The 16716-nt window shown below is 44.7% G+C and overlaps 1 protein-coding gene across 2 annotated transcripts in view; it reads left to right on the top strand.

The window, feature by feature from the left end:
- The first annotated feature begins 3488 nt into the window (after positions 1-3488).
- The window catches only part of tsc22d3 (TSC22 domain family, member 3), a 32078-nt gene continuing 18850 nt past the window's right edge, over positions 3489-16716 (top strand). Inside the window, exons 1-2 of one of the 2 annotated variants that reach the window (XM_056440113.1) lie at positions 3489-3566; positions 3651-4312. In XM_056440113.1, coding sequence (XP_056296088.1) covers positions 3996-4312 — 317 coding nt within the window. In that variant the 5' untranslated portion in view covers positions 3489-3566; positions 3651-3995. Of the gene's footprint in view, positions 4313-16716 lie in introns of both variants that reach the window. The other variant, XM_056440112.1, reaches the window with a different exon arrangement.

The raw sequence follows: 16716 nt of genomic DNA, 5'->3' as shown, positions 1-16716 counted from the left end.
TCTTTCTCAGATACACACATACATCCCCCCCACACACACACACACACAGTCACACACACACCCCTACACCCACCTACCTGCCCGCCACACACACACATTGTGCTCCTCTCGGCAACAGCCAATCGACTTGTGACTCCTGCACTTCGAGCTAATTGTCACACCGTGGTGAAGCTTGTCTTGTCTTGGGGTTTTGTCTCGTAACTTCCTGTTTTATTTTGAAGTCTAACTCTACTCTCGTTTCAGGTCACTTGCCCTTCCTCATGTGTCACCGGTCTGATTGTCTCCCCTGATCCCTGATTGTTTCCACCTGTTCCCCATTACCCTCATGTGCTTATAGTCTGCGTCTTCCCTCTGTCCTGTGCCAAAGTGTTTCGTCTCATGGTCGTTCACCAAGGCCACATTCATAGCCACCAAGCCTTTTTGGAAACTTATTACCAACCTCGAAGGAGCGATTTTTGTTATAGTTTTCATAATCCAGCGTTTGGTTTCTTAGGACATTATTTAGCCTCCACCTCTTAGGAGAGTTTTTGTTGTGATTAGTAAACTGCTCACTGACGCCTCAGCATTTTGAGTCCTGATCGGAATCTCGGCCTGACAGTCGGCGACGAGGTGGTTAGTCTTGCCGCAGTAAAAGCAGCTGCCCTCCTGCTGGCGTCGTCGTCGCTCCTCCGGTGTCAGCCGCATCCTGCCAATCTGCATGGGCTCCTCTTCTCCAGCGATGGAGGAGGGAAGGCAGTGCTCAGGCGGCGAATAACGGGGAACCTGCCCGCCCAGGGCAGGGGAACGTAGATACCTCTCCATCGTCAACCCGCTGCTCTGTGGTTGCCGGAGCTCACGAACCCGGTTGTCTGTCCGGATGGCAAGCGAGATGAGTGAATCCAGGTCTGCAGGTAGATCCACTGGCAGCAGCAGCTCCTGGATGCGAGTCGCCAGCCCCTTCAGGAATATGTCGTACAGGGCTGTGTTGTCCCACCCACTCTCCACCGCCAGGGTGCGAAAGCGGATGGCGTAGTCGCACACCGAGTCCCTGCCCTGTGTCAGCCAAAGAGACAGCTGAGATTATGATTAACCATGTCTTCAGAGTCCACGGTTTCCCTAGGGACATCGTTTCCGACCGGGGGCCCCAGTTCGTGTCATGCTTCTGGAAGGAGTTTTGTCGGCTTATCGGAGCCACGGCGAGTCTCACGTCAGGCTATCACCCGGAGGCCAACGGCCAGGCCGAACGCCTCAACCAGCAGCTGGAGACCGGTCTCCGCTGTCTGGTGTCCCAGAACCCCTCAACCTGGAGCCGGCACCTGGTCTGGGTCGAGTATGCCCATAATTCCCTGCCCACCTCGGCCACAGGGTTCTCACCCTTCAAATGTGTGTATGGTTACGAGCCTCCTGTCTTCGCGAACCAGGAACCGGAAGTGTCTGTGCCCTCCGCCCACGCCATGGTCCGCCGTTGCCGACGTATCTGGGCGGCCGCCCGGCAGCTCCTCATCCGCCAAGGAGACCGGGTCAAAAGGGCCGCCGACCGGAGAAGACGACCCGCCCCTGCGTACCAGCCGGGCCAGAGAGTGTGGCTCTCAGCCAAGAACCTCTCCCTCAAAGGCCTCTCGAAGAAACTGGCACCGCGCTTCGTGGGGCCATTCCCCATCACCAAGATTATCGGGCCTGCAGCGGTTCGCCTTCGTCTGCCCCGGGCTCTCCGGGTCCACCCGACATTCCATGTCAGTCAGGTCAAGCCAGTCAGGGAGAGCTCCATGGTCCCGCCCCTCCCGCCCCCTCCTCCTCCTGAAGTGGTAGACGGGGGTCCTGTCTACAAGGTCAAGAGGTTATTAGCTGTGCGCAACCGTGGTCGGGGCAAGCAGTACCTGGTGGACTGGCAGGGGTATGGCCCGGAGGAGCGTCAATGGGTCCCATCCCGGTTTATACTGGATCGGTCCCTCATCGAAGACTTTGTGAAGGACCATCCTGAACTGCCTGGGCCGTCAGGAGTCGGCCCTTAGGGGGGGGGGTACTGTCACACCGTGGTGAAGCTTGTCTTGTCTTGGGGTTTTGTCTCGTAACTTCCTGTTTTATTTTGAAATCTAACTCTCCTCTCGTTTCAGGTCACTTGCCCTTCCTCATGTGTCACCGGTCTGATTGTCTCCCCTGATCCCTGATTGTTTCCACCTGTTCCCCATTACACTCATGTGCTTATAGTCTGCGTCTTCCCTCTGTCCTGTGCCAAAGTGTTTCGTCTCATGGTCGTTCACCAAGGCCACATTCATAGCCACCAAGCCTTTTTGGAAACTTATTACCAACCTCGAAGGAGCGATTTTTGTTATAGTTTTCATAATCCAGCGTTTGGTTTCTTAGGACATTATTTAGCCTCCACCTCTTAAGAGAGTTTTTGTTGTGATTAGTAAACTGCTCACTGACGCCTCAGCATTTTGAGTCCTGATCGGAATCTCGGCCTGACACTAATCACTCGAAATCCAGACTGTTTGCTGTCCTGGCTCCTCAGTGGTGGAACGAGCTCCCCACTGACATCAGGACAGCAGAAAGTCTCTACATCTTCCACCGGAAACTAAAAACACATCTTTTCTGACTATATCTGGAGTAAAACACAGATTAGCACTTCAGTGGCACTTGAATGGCTCTTACTTATGGTATTTTTGTAGTTCGACTATGTTGAGGAAATGTTACTTTCTGTATTCTTGTTGTTCTTAGTTTGTACTCTAGGTTGAATGCACTTATTGTAAGTCGCTTTGGATAAAAGCATCTGTTAAATGACATGTAATGTAATGTAATGACAATAACTTGAATTGGTACAAAAAACACATCCTAGTAAAACACAAAGCATTAGACAACACACATTACATATATGTTGATTGTAATCCATTACATCTGTTCCTCTAAGCCTGTGCAGGGTTGCAAGGTGGCAGTGCCAACCTGTGCCCGCCAACAAGTTATTTAAGGAAACTCTAAATTCTAAATCAAAATAATCTTGAACTTTATTTTGTTGTATAATGAATTAGCCTATGCTGAATTACAATCACAATACGGATTAAAATTATACTGTTGAATGTATAACACATATTCAAAAGAGAGCAAAATGGATAAAAGCAGTCAGGCTCATAAAAAAACCGATTGCCTTTTATTTTTAAAAGCATTTAAAATGCAATGATGTCAACTCCCATCGCATATGTTCACACTTTAGCAAGACAGACATGTCATCATGTCTTTGTGTGCGCCTGCAGCCGCTCTCACTCAGCCACTCCCTGTGCTGTCAGCATGGCAGGGTGGAGTTGCAGGTTTCAAGTGTGAGCTTCACTCCCTCTCCGTCTATGTGCCTTCCTCTAAATGTGTGCATGGCAAAGCTGAAACCGAAAAGAGGAGGGCCCAGCTCTGTTTTTTTTACGAATCAGAGGGGTTTCCCCACCCTCTCTGACTCCCTCCCTCCCTTTTTGCTCAGTCCCTCCTCGGTCTCTATAGGCACACAAGCCAAAGAAAGAAAAAAAGTGCAGGGAAAACAAGTGATAAGCAGCAAGCAGCTTCTGGGTTTTGCTTTCAAGCTCACTCCTGCTGAATCGGCATGCGTGAGTGTGTCTATATGTGTGTGTGTGTGTAAGTGAGTGTGTGTGTGTGTGCATGCAGGGCGTTTACTCTTTCTCCTTCCACAGTAGCAAGACATTGCAGCAGCGTCTGCCCCGAACAAAAGGCTAAACGCAGCAGAGCCCCAGGAGGAGAAACTCAGGGATAGAAGCAGCAGAGTAGCCCAGCGTGACTGCAGCTCTCAGCGGGGAACTCAACCTGCCATTTAGCCTTCCTGGTGCCGGAGTGGAGACACTAGACCAGCCCAGGCTGCCTGTCTGTCTCTCTGAGCTGAGGAAAACACCCTGTTCGTGTTGTGCCTGTTACTTTGGCTCCATCTCATACACTTCGGTCTCTGTAATCCTTTACTGAGACTCTTGCACCTGCCCTCCATCACCTGGGCGTCTGTCCTTTTCCTCCGCCCGTCCTAAGACATGTCAGACAATGACTGCCTCTCGCCCATCGGCCTGGACTGCTGCAGTTGCTGCCTGGACCTGGCCAACGGCTGTGATGACTCCATGGCCAGCAGTCCGGGCCTGCCAGGTAGCCCCACCAGCCCTACTGTCAATCACTTCCGCCAGCTCCGCAGTCAGCTGATGTACCAGAACCTGAACACGGACAAGCTGAACAACATCATGAGGCAAGACTCCCTGGAATCCGTGGTGAGGGACCCCTGCTTCCTGCTGAACGAGGGCATCTGCAACAGCAACATTGACCAGACCATGCTGTCTATACTGCTCTTCTTTCACAGGTATGTCTGTTGTTTGCTTGACCGACAGGAACATGCTTATCTGTGAAGATTACGACTGAATATAGAGGCTTATGTCACTAAGACGTGCAATTTGAACTGGTCCTGAAAGTTGTTCTTTACGACTCTTTGGAACATGTCGTACAAAGTCCACCTTTGCACCTGCACCTGCATGTATTAAAGGACATTACGAGAGATGCTTAAGAATCACGTTTTGCTGAAACGTACCAGATGGCTAACAGCGGCTTATCAGATTTTTTCTGATCAGCACTTCTTCTTTTTTTACTTCCACGTCATCCACGTCTTATCATTCAACATATCTGATGTTACACAACATGACAATATTATATCGATTGTCCCGAGCTAAATGGTCTCTTTAAAGGAAAACCCATAAGACATAGTTTAACTCTGAAGAAGACATGTTGTTCCTCGATTCATCAGACATTAGTAAAGGAACTTCAGACAACACATGAGAGATCAGAGCCGAACTAACACACAACGTTATTCTGATGAGTTTGTTGTCATATTCATTACATTCAAGGGCTCTTTTTATGCAAGAGGTTATTTAAAACTTGTGTGATGATCCGTCATGGTTATGAAACAGTGTCTGACAGCTCCCACTGTTTGTGAGAAAGAGAATGCGACAACGTTTCTGCCAGTCGGAGAGTTTGTTTGGCAGCTTTTGTTCAATCATCACAAAAAAAATTCTAACATAAATTGGCTGCTCTGTGAATCCTTCCAAACATAATCTATATATACAGCCAATAAGTAACCTATCTCAGCTAGAATCACATATTTGATCAGAAATACAATCTGTGATGATGTTTATCCTGATAAAATATGCCGGGAATGGACATGAGACGTGTATTTGCTATCATACATTCAGTTACTTACAGATGTTATCATATCAGCAATGGTCCGTGGCCGAGACTCATTATCAGTGTTTTATCAAAGTTATTCAGGAGCCAAGCTGCCATAGAAAATCCAAATAAGTTAAAATTTAACCCACCTTATCTTTGCCATATATTTGACGGACTTGTTCATATCGCCCGTTGTGGCGATGGCTGCTGCATGATTGTTAGACCGTACGATGGAAGTAAAAACATTTATTGTGCACAGAACTGACGGCAGCAATGATTACACCTCATCGAGGTTCAACTCCATTCAGCAGCTTTTAGCGACAAATCAGTGCAGTGTGAGGCAGTTTGAAAAAATCAATTGTTCCTAATACCTGTCTGATTAAAACATCACATAAAAGCTATGTGGAGAACTTCCACACACTCACTTTATTTTTCCATCATATATAACGGCTCGTTAAATTCTCTTTCATTTGACACAGATTTCGGGAATATTGTTCTTGCCATGGAGCATTATTCAACGAAGGAACAGACTGTTCTTGATTTATTTACACTAGTGAGGGAAAGTCATTATGATGCTGAAGATGAGAAACAAGGGATGAAGAAACTTTGCATTTGGACTGCAGATTCATACTTTAAACATGTCTTAAGGCCAGAAGTTCTTCTTTGTTATGCTCAGGTGAGTTATTCTTCACTGCATTCGGTGTATACCGTATTGTGACTAAAGCGTGCTGGCACAGCTTATTTAAAAGTGCAACAGTGTTCTTTTCTGCTCTGCTATTCTACTGCGTCACAATGACACAGCAACATATTTTCGCAACCACAGAGTTATATAGTTATGGTCTTACAATTTCTTTGACTCATCAATTAAGAATCATTTTTATTTTTCTGTCATTAAAAAAAATATTCAGTATTTAAATCTTGATCTCCTTATCTCCTTATGTGACCAATGTATCTGCAGTTTATATGTAGACATATACACATACTGGCATTTCCTAGGGTCGGAGAAAAGTCAGGACGTAAGTGCATATATCTTTGACATTCAGTGTGTTCACTCACGCCGAGCTCCCGTTGGTGCTCGGCTCAACGGACAGAGTCTTTCCTCACAACACTTTGCCCCTGAACCCGCCCTCCTCCAGAGGGAATCACAGACACGGATCATGTGGCTTTCGTGGATAGGCTTTGTCGCAGGATTTAAACATTGATGTGTACCCTTTACATTTTTTCATGCAGAAACACAAACGCACTCATTCGTTCGCACATGTGCTTGCAGTCTAATCCTGTGAGTTGAAGCAAAAAAAGCTGCCTTGCTAAGCTGAGGTTTGCACAAGTTCATTGATTTTTCTCGCACATGCTTCGAGAGGGCCCGGCTTCCGATGAAAGCCTGGCTGAGGTTTGTACATGTGACCTCTCCCTGGGTGGTCAACCCGCCGAGCAGCCATCATTCTCATTTGCCACTTGTGAACAGAATGAGAGTTTCAGCGTAGCCTGAGGAAGCATGCCAGGACATCTTTTGGACTTGTTTAATATCAGCAAGAGGCAATGGCAGCGGCCAGCAAACTTGTTATGGAAATGATCTTAGGGTCACAGAAAGGTGCTGAGAGATTCCTGATCACTGTGCGAGCAAGAGCCAAGGTGCTCTACACTTGCAAAGAGAGAGGCACTCTCACACACCTCCACCCGGGCCGGCAGTCAGTACTTAGCAGCCACTAAACACCATCACATGGCAGCGTGAAGGAGGTGAAGAGCCTGCAGCGATCACAGTCAAAATACAAATGGAGAAATGAGCGACGGCACAAACGTTGTCACAAAGTGTCAAAGAGCTCCTAAAATAGTTTTTATCTGCAGCAGCCACCGATGTGACCACAGGGCAGGGCCGAAGAAGAATGTTCACCCTGCACAGCTCCCTTCAGGTTTATGGATCAAACATTTAGCCGACTGCAGATCTCCGGGAGCGTTCGCAACAGCAACTGTTGTAATGTTTGATTGAATGAATACAAACCACACACACTAACCCCCGCCCGCCACGTCTAGCCCGCAAACGCGTCTGCTACGATTTTCACTCGCACGTCTTAGAGAACAGATAAACTCTCATTTTAATCGACACAGCTGTCTGCACCAGCTCTGTGCAGGTTACCGTGCCAACTGCGTCTCACAGGTGTAACCACAAACTTTCAGCGCTCGGTCCAGTCATTTGTGGTTGTGTTGATAATCACATAACCACACACACACACACACACTCCCACACACACACACACACACACATACTAGCGGTCAGTGACGGTGTACATTATAAAATATGTTTTCAAAAAATGTGAATCCCTGCAACCAAGAGAGGTCCTTGAAAATACACTCATGAATGAACGAAATTAGGCTGGTTGGTCTCGCAGTATGAAAGATTAACTGTGGACAGACAGAAAAAGAGATTGACTAACACAACATACATAATCACTTCATCTCACTTCGTGTGATGAATTGTTGCTGAAAGGATTCTGATCGGGACGTTACAACCTCTGTTGTTACATTCTTCTTTGCAGCCTTCCACAGCGAGGCCTCATCACTGTGGTAAAAGTTTGGCCTGAGATGAACTCTTGGCTTCGGTCCAGTTGACTACTGAACATGACCTGGCCCTCCCACAATGGAGTGGAGACAGGATCCAGCTGTGTCAGAGACTCCAGTGCACTTGAAAGCTTCACTCTGTGATCAGAATATAAAACCCAAAATAGCTTTGCGAAAGTTCAAGACCTACATTTAGTAATTCACTGTGGCGGTTATGGAACATGTACTTTTCCATGTGTAAACCATCCAGGAATCCATTTGTGTATTAAACAATTTGAACAATTCCCAAAGGAAAAGTGATTGATGAGTAAAAAGACTGGACGAGCTTTGTAACCCAGGAAAATAAATCCATCTCTGTCTGGGTGATGAGGACATTCCAGTCGATCAATTCTCCACAGTAGAATATGATAATAAGGTCATACTTCTTTATCTTGGATATGACTGTAGAGTGACCTGTTGAATTAATTTAGATGCAGGTCACACTTATAAACATATCTTGTATCCATCAGTCAAGGCAGAGCTGAATACAGAATACACTCCGGACAGTTTTTGAGGGCAAACATTTGCATAAAAGGCTTGTTAGAAAAGTGAGAAACACTCTTGTGGAAGTTGCAGCGATCATAGTGCACCCAGTTTAATGCCCGGTTCTGGATGTGTTTGTTGTGTACAAATGCTTTATATGCCTTCTGCGTTACTTTTGAAAAACATGTGTAAAGAGTGTGTATTTAGGCTTATAGATATTAGTGTGGCTGTATGGAAACACACAAAGATAAATAAGGATAAGGCAAATAATACGCTGCTTCTTCTGTATTCTCTGCTGCTTTAAAATTAGCAGACACATGCTGCATACGTAGAGCACAATTACGGCACCATTGCATGGTGTGAGAGAGAGAGCGAGAGAAAGAGAGAGAGAGAGAAAGAGAGAGAGAGAGATTGAGATTGAGATTTGTTTGTGTTGCTGTGTCTTGATGCTTCGGTAATATTGTTGTGACAACATTCATGCTAATAAAGCCTATTGAATAGAGAGAGAGAGAAAGAGGGGGAGAGAGAGAGAGAGGGAGAGAGAGAGGTTTTGCCGACATAACAGGCGTATTTTTGCAGACATCCTCGATGATGACAGGACCTTTATCCCATTACGTTGTTTGAGTTACACAACTTCATAGGTTGCAGGAGACAAGGATGTAAAGAAAAACACAGGGATTACTGGTGAGGAGGCAGAGGGAAGGATATCGGGGTGGAAGAACAGATTCATGGCCAGGCAAGTCTGAGGAGGCAGTCCAGAACAAACAGAGGCCACAAAGGGCGAGGCCTCGGCAATGTGAGGACAGGGAGTGGGAGCGCTACAGGGAGGGAGAGTCAGTGGGAGACAAACCGCCAGGCCGTGGCAAAGACAAAACATAGACAGGACTGGCTCAAAATAGCGTGCTGTTGACGTGAGGTGGAACTGTAATATACAATATAGACTGCAGGTGTATGTGGTCAAAGCCACAACCTTTTTCTATAGCTAGAGGAAGTCATTCTTTAGGGGGCAGCAGGAAGCAAAACGCAATAATAAGGGTTTGCTTTACAGATTCTTTTATGGGTTTCCTCTATAAAAACAGGCTTTGAACACTTTTGTGTTGAAAAGAGACAGAGCGGGAGAACTTCTATTTGTTCCAACACAGGTCGGTATTTGGCAGCTCTGTGCTTGAGTTTATCACTGAAGGAGCAAATTGAAGAGGGATGTACAATAAGGACTTTTGAATGGACCTTTTGAGTTATAGCTTTGTTGTGTTGAGACTGTGTGAACAGCCGGCTGTTGGTGCCGTGCCAAGAGATGACTGACACCACTGTTGCATGGTCCGTGTGCAGGTGTGAGCGTACGTGTGTGTTGGTGACTGCAGTTTATCATGCGTACGTTAACTTCCCAAACCAACCCCGTCTCCTAAAAAGTGACAATCCCATGCAACTAAACTGCACTCTCAATTCCAGGGGAACATCCAAAGAGATTCAGGCCGCTTGCCATCTGCAGGACTGAGTATGTACGCAGAGTACAGTGATGAACGATGCACCGTTTCAAACATTTGCACAAAAAATGCAACACAAGTACTTCGTTAATAAAATAAAATGTTGGTTTGGCTATGAAATTAAAACAAAACAAAAACGCAACAACTGACCCTTGGTTAGGTTTAGGAAACAAAACTACAATTTAATGACGTGTCCAGCCGTCTCCTGATTGGAAGCCCTTTGTTGTATTTGTGATATATATCAAAAGCAAGTGTAATGCACAGCAAGATACATTTCCAACGAAACGTAATTCACAATGCAATTTTGTAGCGTGGGAACGTAATGTTTTGGAGACAGAGCTGTCCACACACACAGCAGACAGATGAGTGTGTGTGTCAACTGGGAGCTCCACGACACACCCTGGAGCATCGGTTGGTGCAACCTGCTGTGCACAGCGCTGCACGTCTTACCCAACACTGCTATGCTTCCGTGTTCGGTTGCCCCTAGCAACACAATTAACATAATTTGCTCATCAGATTGCATTCACAGTATCTCTTTGCTGCAAAAGTTTATCTCCAAGTAAATAAACATTTCTATGATGTTTATAAGAATCATAAAATCGGACATTCCCCACTGCTTTAACAGTTATGTTACTTTGTTGTTTAACACAATACAACAAGCCCATCAGATATCTATCAAGTTACATAACGCATTTTGACATATCATTTACACTATATATAATTTAAGGCCTGAACATATTTAATATGTGTCTTATTGTCAACTAATCCACTGAAAATATCAAGAAGAATGAAATGATCCTATTACAAGTTGCTAAAACCTGATATCGCTAATCCTCCGTGCCAAAGAGCTCTATTGTTGTCCAAAAACTCATCAAACGCTGACATGTTCCATCATGACATCAACATGGGCCTTGTTTATTTGAAAACGATCGTATACATTTTTCTACTGCTGTAAATCCTTGCCTGAAAATAGTCCCCATAAGTACGCAACATACTCTTGTTTGAGGTACATTTATCTAAAAACTACAGTGCCCAGTTGTTTTAAGGATTTACTTCAAACATTTATAAATATTGTATACATTTATAAATGTAACTGTACATCCATGAGCTGTTTTTAAATACAGGTATGTTTTTAGTATCAACAAATGGGCATGAGGCCGACAGCACCGTGGAAGATGGACTCATGGGTTGTTGGCTTTGGGCTTTTCATGGAAATGGTTGACTGACAATTTTAGCCACTCTTATTATTTCAGTCATTAGTTAGAAAGACTCCACAGAGACCTTGATAGCAAATATCCTTTAATCCTTTCATCAAACAATCCTGTGCCTATTGATACTGTGCAAGGGTCAGGAATGAGTAACTTATCTGTCCATCTGGAAGACATAAGAAACAAACAAACACTCACACACACACACACACACACACACACCTCTCCATGCACACACACACACACATAGTTACTGTGAAGTATACAGGACACAAAGCTGACCCACAGCAGATCCCAGCTCAGCTCTGTTGTCCCGAGAGACTGAGTGGAGATGCAGAACTGTATTTACTTGAGGTGGATTAGAAATCCATAAGTAACTTTTACCGTTTGCCATCTCAAGACAGGTCAAATCCTCAACATGTGCTGGGAAACACTTCAGGAAAGGATTTAACGCATTCGTCAAAATGTTATCATGGAAAAATAAGTCATACAATTATTTTGACAAAAACACATAAAGAAGAGATCCAACATGTTGGATCAGGTGCTTTGACCTGCTCACTGTAGGCATCCAATATACACGTAATATATGTTGAACACCTAATCCACTTGAAAAGCAAACTTGAAACAAAACTAATTAAATGGAATTGTAAAATAAAGAGTCATGTTTTGATTGTGTGATGCCTATTTTATGATGGTTATCATGCTGTATCTACAGCATAAATATCTAATAGTCAAGTGCTGAGGAAACACTGGGCTCCTTGTGTTGTGGTTATGGAGCAAGATGTGTCCAGAACAATGGTGTGATTTCTGTTTAAATGTATTTGTACCGAAGCCCTTGCCATATAAATTAGACTTTTAGAAAAGAATGATGAATTCCTTAATCGAGTCCATAATAAGTATGAAGTTCAAATAAGTGCAGACGTCTTTGGAAAGTGCAAATTGGGCAATATGTCTGAACAATGAAAAGTAGGCAGGATTATTTTCTTTTGAATTCCACAAATACTTCAAAAGGGGAGCAGTACCACCCATCCATTAAAACCTTTCTTCTTCTTGCACGCTCCGTGTTTGTGCAACTCTCTATGTCCCTCCCTCTTTTATTTTCCACATCTCTTCCTTCTGTCCTCATGTTTTCCTCCCTCTCTTTCTTCTCTTTCTTCTTCTTCTTCTTCTTCTTCTTCTTCTTTAGTCTTTCTCCATTTCAGTTGTTCTTGTTTGGACTTATATAAGTCTGAGGGAAGGCCGGGAGGGTTGGAGTGACCATGGTTTGTGCTAGCGGTGAGTTCACTTGAGTTTGATATGGGAAATAAATAGTCACATTCAATTACATGCCAAATTAATTTATTTTGTATCGCCCAGTGAAAAACTATCTGTCGGCTATAAATCAGATCAGGAAAAACTCCCCCAAAAAACCCTTTTAACAGGGAGAAAAAAGGGAAATCAGAGAATCAATGGTTCAATCATCTCCTCCCCTAGCCCTAAACAGCGTGTAATGCTATGAATGGAATGTGACTATTTATTTCCCATATCAAACTCAAGTGAACTCACCTGTTTGCCTTCTGTGTGTTCTTGGCTGGTTGGAACAGCCACTTATTGGTTTGAGAATATGGTTAAGTGCTCCGGAGTTCATGTCAACATACTCCATGGTAGTCGGCAGTGTGCTTGGTCACAAGTTGATCTGGTGGTTTTCTGCCTTTCGTGGTGACCAGTGACCGCAGTGCAGGTTATTTAATTGTGCGAACAGAGTGTACCGTGTCGGTCTTGGCCTAGTGGTAAAATCCCCGACAATCAACCTTTTTTCCTCCCAAAGACATGAGTTCGAATCCCGTAACATCCTTATATATTTTTGTTGTTGTTGTTTTTGTACTACAGAGTTATGCTACGTGATGCATGTTTGCACAAAACAGACTCCCAATTGTATGTTGATTAAGTGTTTATTTATTTGACCAAATGTATTTCAAAGGAAGGGCAGTTTGCTAACTTCCTGTTTCAACCATAAACAACACGCGACGCTTCAAGTCGCTCGACGCTTTCTCTTCTACATCGTCTCCTCCGGTATGTTCAGACCAGACACGACACGAGAAGGTTTCTCATTGCATTGTAGAATTTAACAATACGGCATTCGCCAGGACAGCTGCGTGTTCTCCTGCTATTATCAACATCTGCCGTAACTACGACAACAACAGACGCATTCGACCGAAGGTCGCCAGTTAACAGGGACTCAGGTTGAACCGTAACACCGGCCCACCTCCGTCATCAACCGGATCTGACTCTGACTTGCGCCGCCCCGGCTAAATTCTATGCTTTACAGAACACGTTAAATTCCTCTAATACCCAAAGGCAATAAATCACTGACTCACTTATACTACTGCTCGCGAAGTGTACTCACACTCATGGTTTCCAACACCCAGCATGCAACACTACTGATCGCGAGCTGTACTCACACTCATCATGGTTTGGATGTTGCTTTTCACACTCATCATGGTTTGGATGTTGCTTTTCACACTCATCATGGTTTGGATGTTGCTTTTCACACTCATCATGGTTTGGATGTTGCTTTTCACACTCATCATGGTTTGGATGTTGCTTGCAGGTTTTCACAGCGTTCAGGATATTCTGCCTGCATTTTAATCCAGAACACCGGCACTCCGGCAGAGTTGAAAAGTATGTGGTAAAGTTATCACGTAGCCTCTTGACATGTGTCAAGAGTAAGAGGCTCAGACGCACAGACGGATGTATCCGGTCATTTTTCAAAATAAAACACATTTCCGGCCTTGATATATTTTAATTCTTTTTTCATTCTTTCTTTGCTGCCCGGTACCCAGCGTCACTCGCTCGCAGACAAAGCCGTTTTTGAGCGTGATTCGACAGCATGGCACCAACACGTAAATCCTTTAAAGGTGGAGCTGAAAAGCTCAGGGAGAAAAAGAAGAGATGTCTGGAGGAAGGTGCCTCAAAATATTTAAAAATCTCTGATTTATTTGGAAAGCCACCGACTTTGAAATTGGTGGAGCCAAATGTTATTAAAAACAACATATATGATGTAATTTCTTTGTAATCGTCCAAAATAATGTTCTGGGTATGGGTATATATTTCCAAGTAGGCCACTGATTGGTCGATACGTGCGATGCAACGCGTCGTGTATTGAGTGTGCCGGTCTGACAGTAACTCCCGGGCCACTTTTCCCCCCAGTCCGCCCCTGCCTTCAGACGGGCCATGGAAAATATGTGTGTTTCTCGTATAGTTCATGGTGTCAATGCAGGGAAGCTGACATCATGCACAGTTGCCCGCTCTACACCAGCCAGGCTGAGCGGTACGAGCTGGGAGGTTGGAGGCCACTAACATTTTCATTCTGTGCTATTTTCAATGGGAAGGTTTGGGTTTCCCATTCTGACATTTTCTTAATCTGCATGAGAAGTGAGACTGTGGTAACCCACCAAAAAAGGCTACGTTCAAGTTTTGTCCAGATTTTCAGGGAAGAAGCATCTGAATAATACAAAGTGAGATAGTTTGTGCTCAAAGAAAAGGTGACAAATTAGATTTAACTTTTTTCTAGCATCGCTTCCAAGTACAGGCATACTTCATTTCAGATAAATTCTGATGGTTATTCCATTTGCTTCTCCCTGGACGCCTGATTCATAATCCCAAATTCTCTTGTCAGTATTTTTCTTCCCACAATAGTCTGCTATACACAATGCAGCCAGACAGAGCTTTTGTGAAGTAGGACTGAGCCAGGCCTATCATTAGCCTATCTTATTCTCCCTGGGCCCTATTCGCACGCAGGTTGGGTACACAATGTAGCCAGACAGACACACACACACACACACACACACACACACACGCACACACAGTGACACACATGCACAATAGAAAGGGACTAAAGAGCAGGAAAATTAGACGGCATGTCAGAAATCATCTTTTCTCAGAGCAGCCTTATCAAATATCCATGAGCGTGCATACACACACACAGCCACACCCACACTGATGTGTTTCCCCCTTCAGGGCACAGAGCTAGTGTTAGACATACTTTAGCAACAGTGTTGCCACAGTTCATTCCTGAGAAGTGCACACAGTGTCTGGGAACGAAAACCATTACTTCTCAGAGCGTCTGCAGGTCATGAGGACACAGGAAAGGTTACAGAAATCGGACCAATCACAAGTTACCGAACATCTGCAGTTTGGCAACGCGCTGTGCTTCTGTGGGCAGTAAACACTCCTGAGCTCTTGGGGTGGATGTGTAATCTAACAGAGTAGAAGAGTCATTTAAGTTCCCGAGACAGGACCGTCATGCAATGGGCAACTGGTAATGTGCTTGCTCCCCAGCAGCGTACTCACAGGGAGCATATGTCAAACTCACTTAAGCAGCAGTATGTTGTTTCGGCCAGTTAAACAATTATGTAATCAGGGTGTTTAAAAGTAAATGTATAATTGGATTCATAATGGAGTTTCTGACATCTGCTTCCCATCAGACAGAGATAATCCTAATGTAATCTGCAGCACCTGCCTGGTGTGCCAACACGTGTCAACTCGACTACCCCCTGCCATGCCTGTACACTCCTGTGCTGTAATGTCATACATAATTGCATTATTAAATTTGGCTTTTGCACTACAGGGAAGAGGATAAGAGAAGAATAAACAAGCGAGATACTTCACACAGCTGCCAAGCTGAGGGCAGAACATGTTAGGCAACCTGCTCACGCCCTGGTGCAATGAGTTTATTTTATCAGATCAATCCAGATGCAATAACCGTCCTTGCTAAATCAAGAACACATATTTTTTTTTACATCTGTGGACAGAGGCAGTGCTTGGTAGAAATTGCATGTAATATAACTGCCACTCTGAATTACAGTTAACAGTATACATGCTTAAAAAAACAAACAAATGACAAGCACTTCCAAATGAACCATATTCAAACTCTGACTTTAGTGGAATGAATACGGTGTGTTACTGGTGCGTCCAACTTTCCAAACTCTCATTGGCTTCAAGTCCCTCTGCAAAACTGGAAGAGTAGAAAAAGAAAGAAACTGGAAAACTGAAAAATGCAACACAGCAGAGACCTCCAAATGTACCACTTTTTTTCTGAGATGGCAATGAAGTTATCCTGGTAAGTCACCGTCCATTGAGAAATGAAGCTGTTTCTATTAGGAGCTTATTGCACACAACCATGGCTCTTAAAATCAAGTTGGTTCTGCTTCCTATAACTTTAACAGAAAAAGGGAGAGGTTTGCTGGTTTAGGACCAGTCTACTCCCAGTGGTCGGCTGGAGAGGTGGAGCTGTTCTGCCAAGCTCCTCTCTCTCTCTCTTTGCCTTCCTGGCAGACAAAAGCCTGCGAGGGAGAGAAGAGAAAAAGAAACGTGCCAAGTTTCAGTGATTTTCTCTGGCCGTTCCCCAGCAGAAAGGCAGAGAGAGAGAAAGAGAGAAAGAGAGAGAGGGACTGGCAGAATATAATGAGTGAAAATAACAAGATGCATCCTGTCCATGAGCTCACTTCTGTCTTCTGTGTTGCTGTGTTTAAAAGAAGCAGTTGTACCACAAAGAGGGCCGGGCCTGTCCTATCTGATCTCTTCCATTTTACTGTGCCATCACATTAAATGACCTCTTTCTGCATTCCTTCCAGTATGGTGTCCTGGAGAGCAATGAGTCACAGATCATCATTATGTTTGCATGCTGTGGTGTTTACACAGTCTGGGTTGAGGCTAAACAACGATCCTGTGGAAGCGTGTCGATGTTCCTGCAGCAGAGTAATAGAAGCCGGGCTTAGGAACCAACGCCAAGAAAG

Source organism: Pseudoliparis swirei, chromosome 19 (genome assembly GCF_029220125.1).
Source record: "Pseudoliparis swirei isolate HS2019 ecotype Mariana Trench chromosome 19, NWPU_hadal_v1, whole genome shotgun sequence".
NCBI lineage: Eukaryota > Metazoa > Chordata > Actinopteri > Perciformes > Liparidae > Pseudoliparis > Pseudoliparis swirei.
Note: the sequence above shows the minus strand (reverse complement) of the source record. Positions and strands in the feature narration are given on the sequence as shown.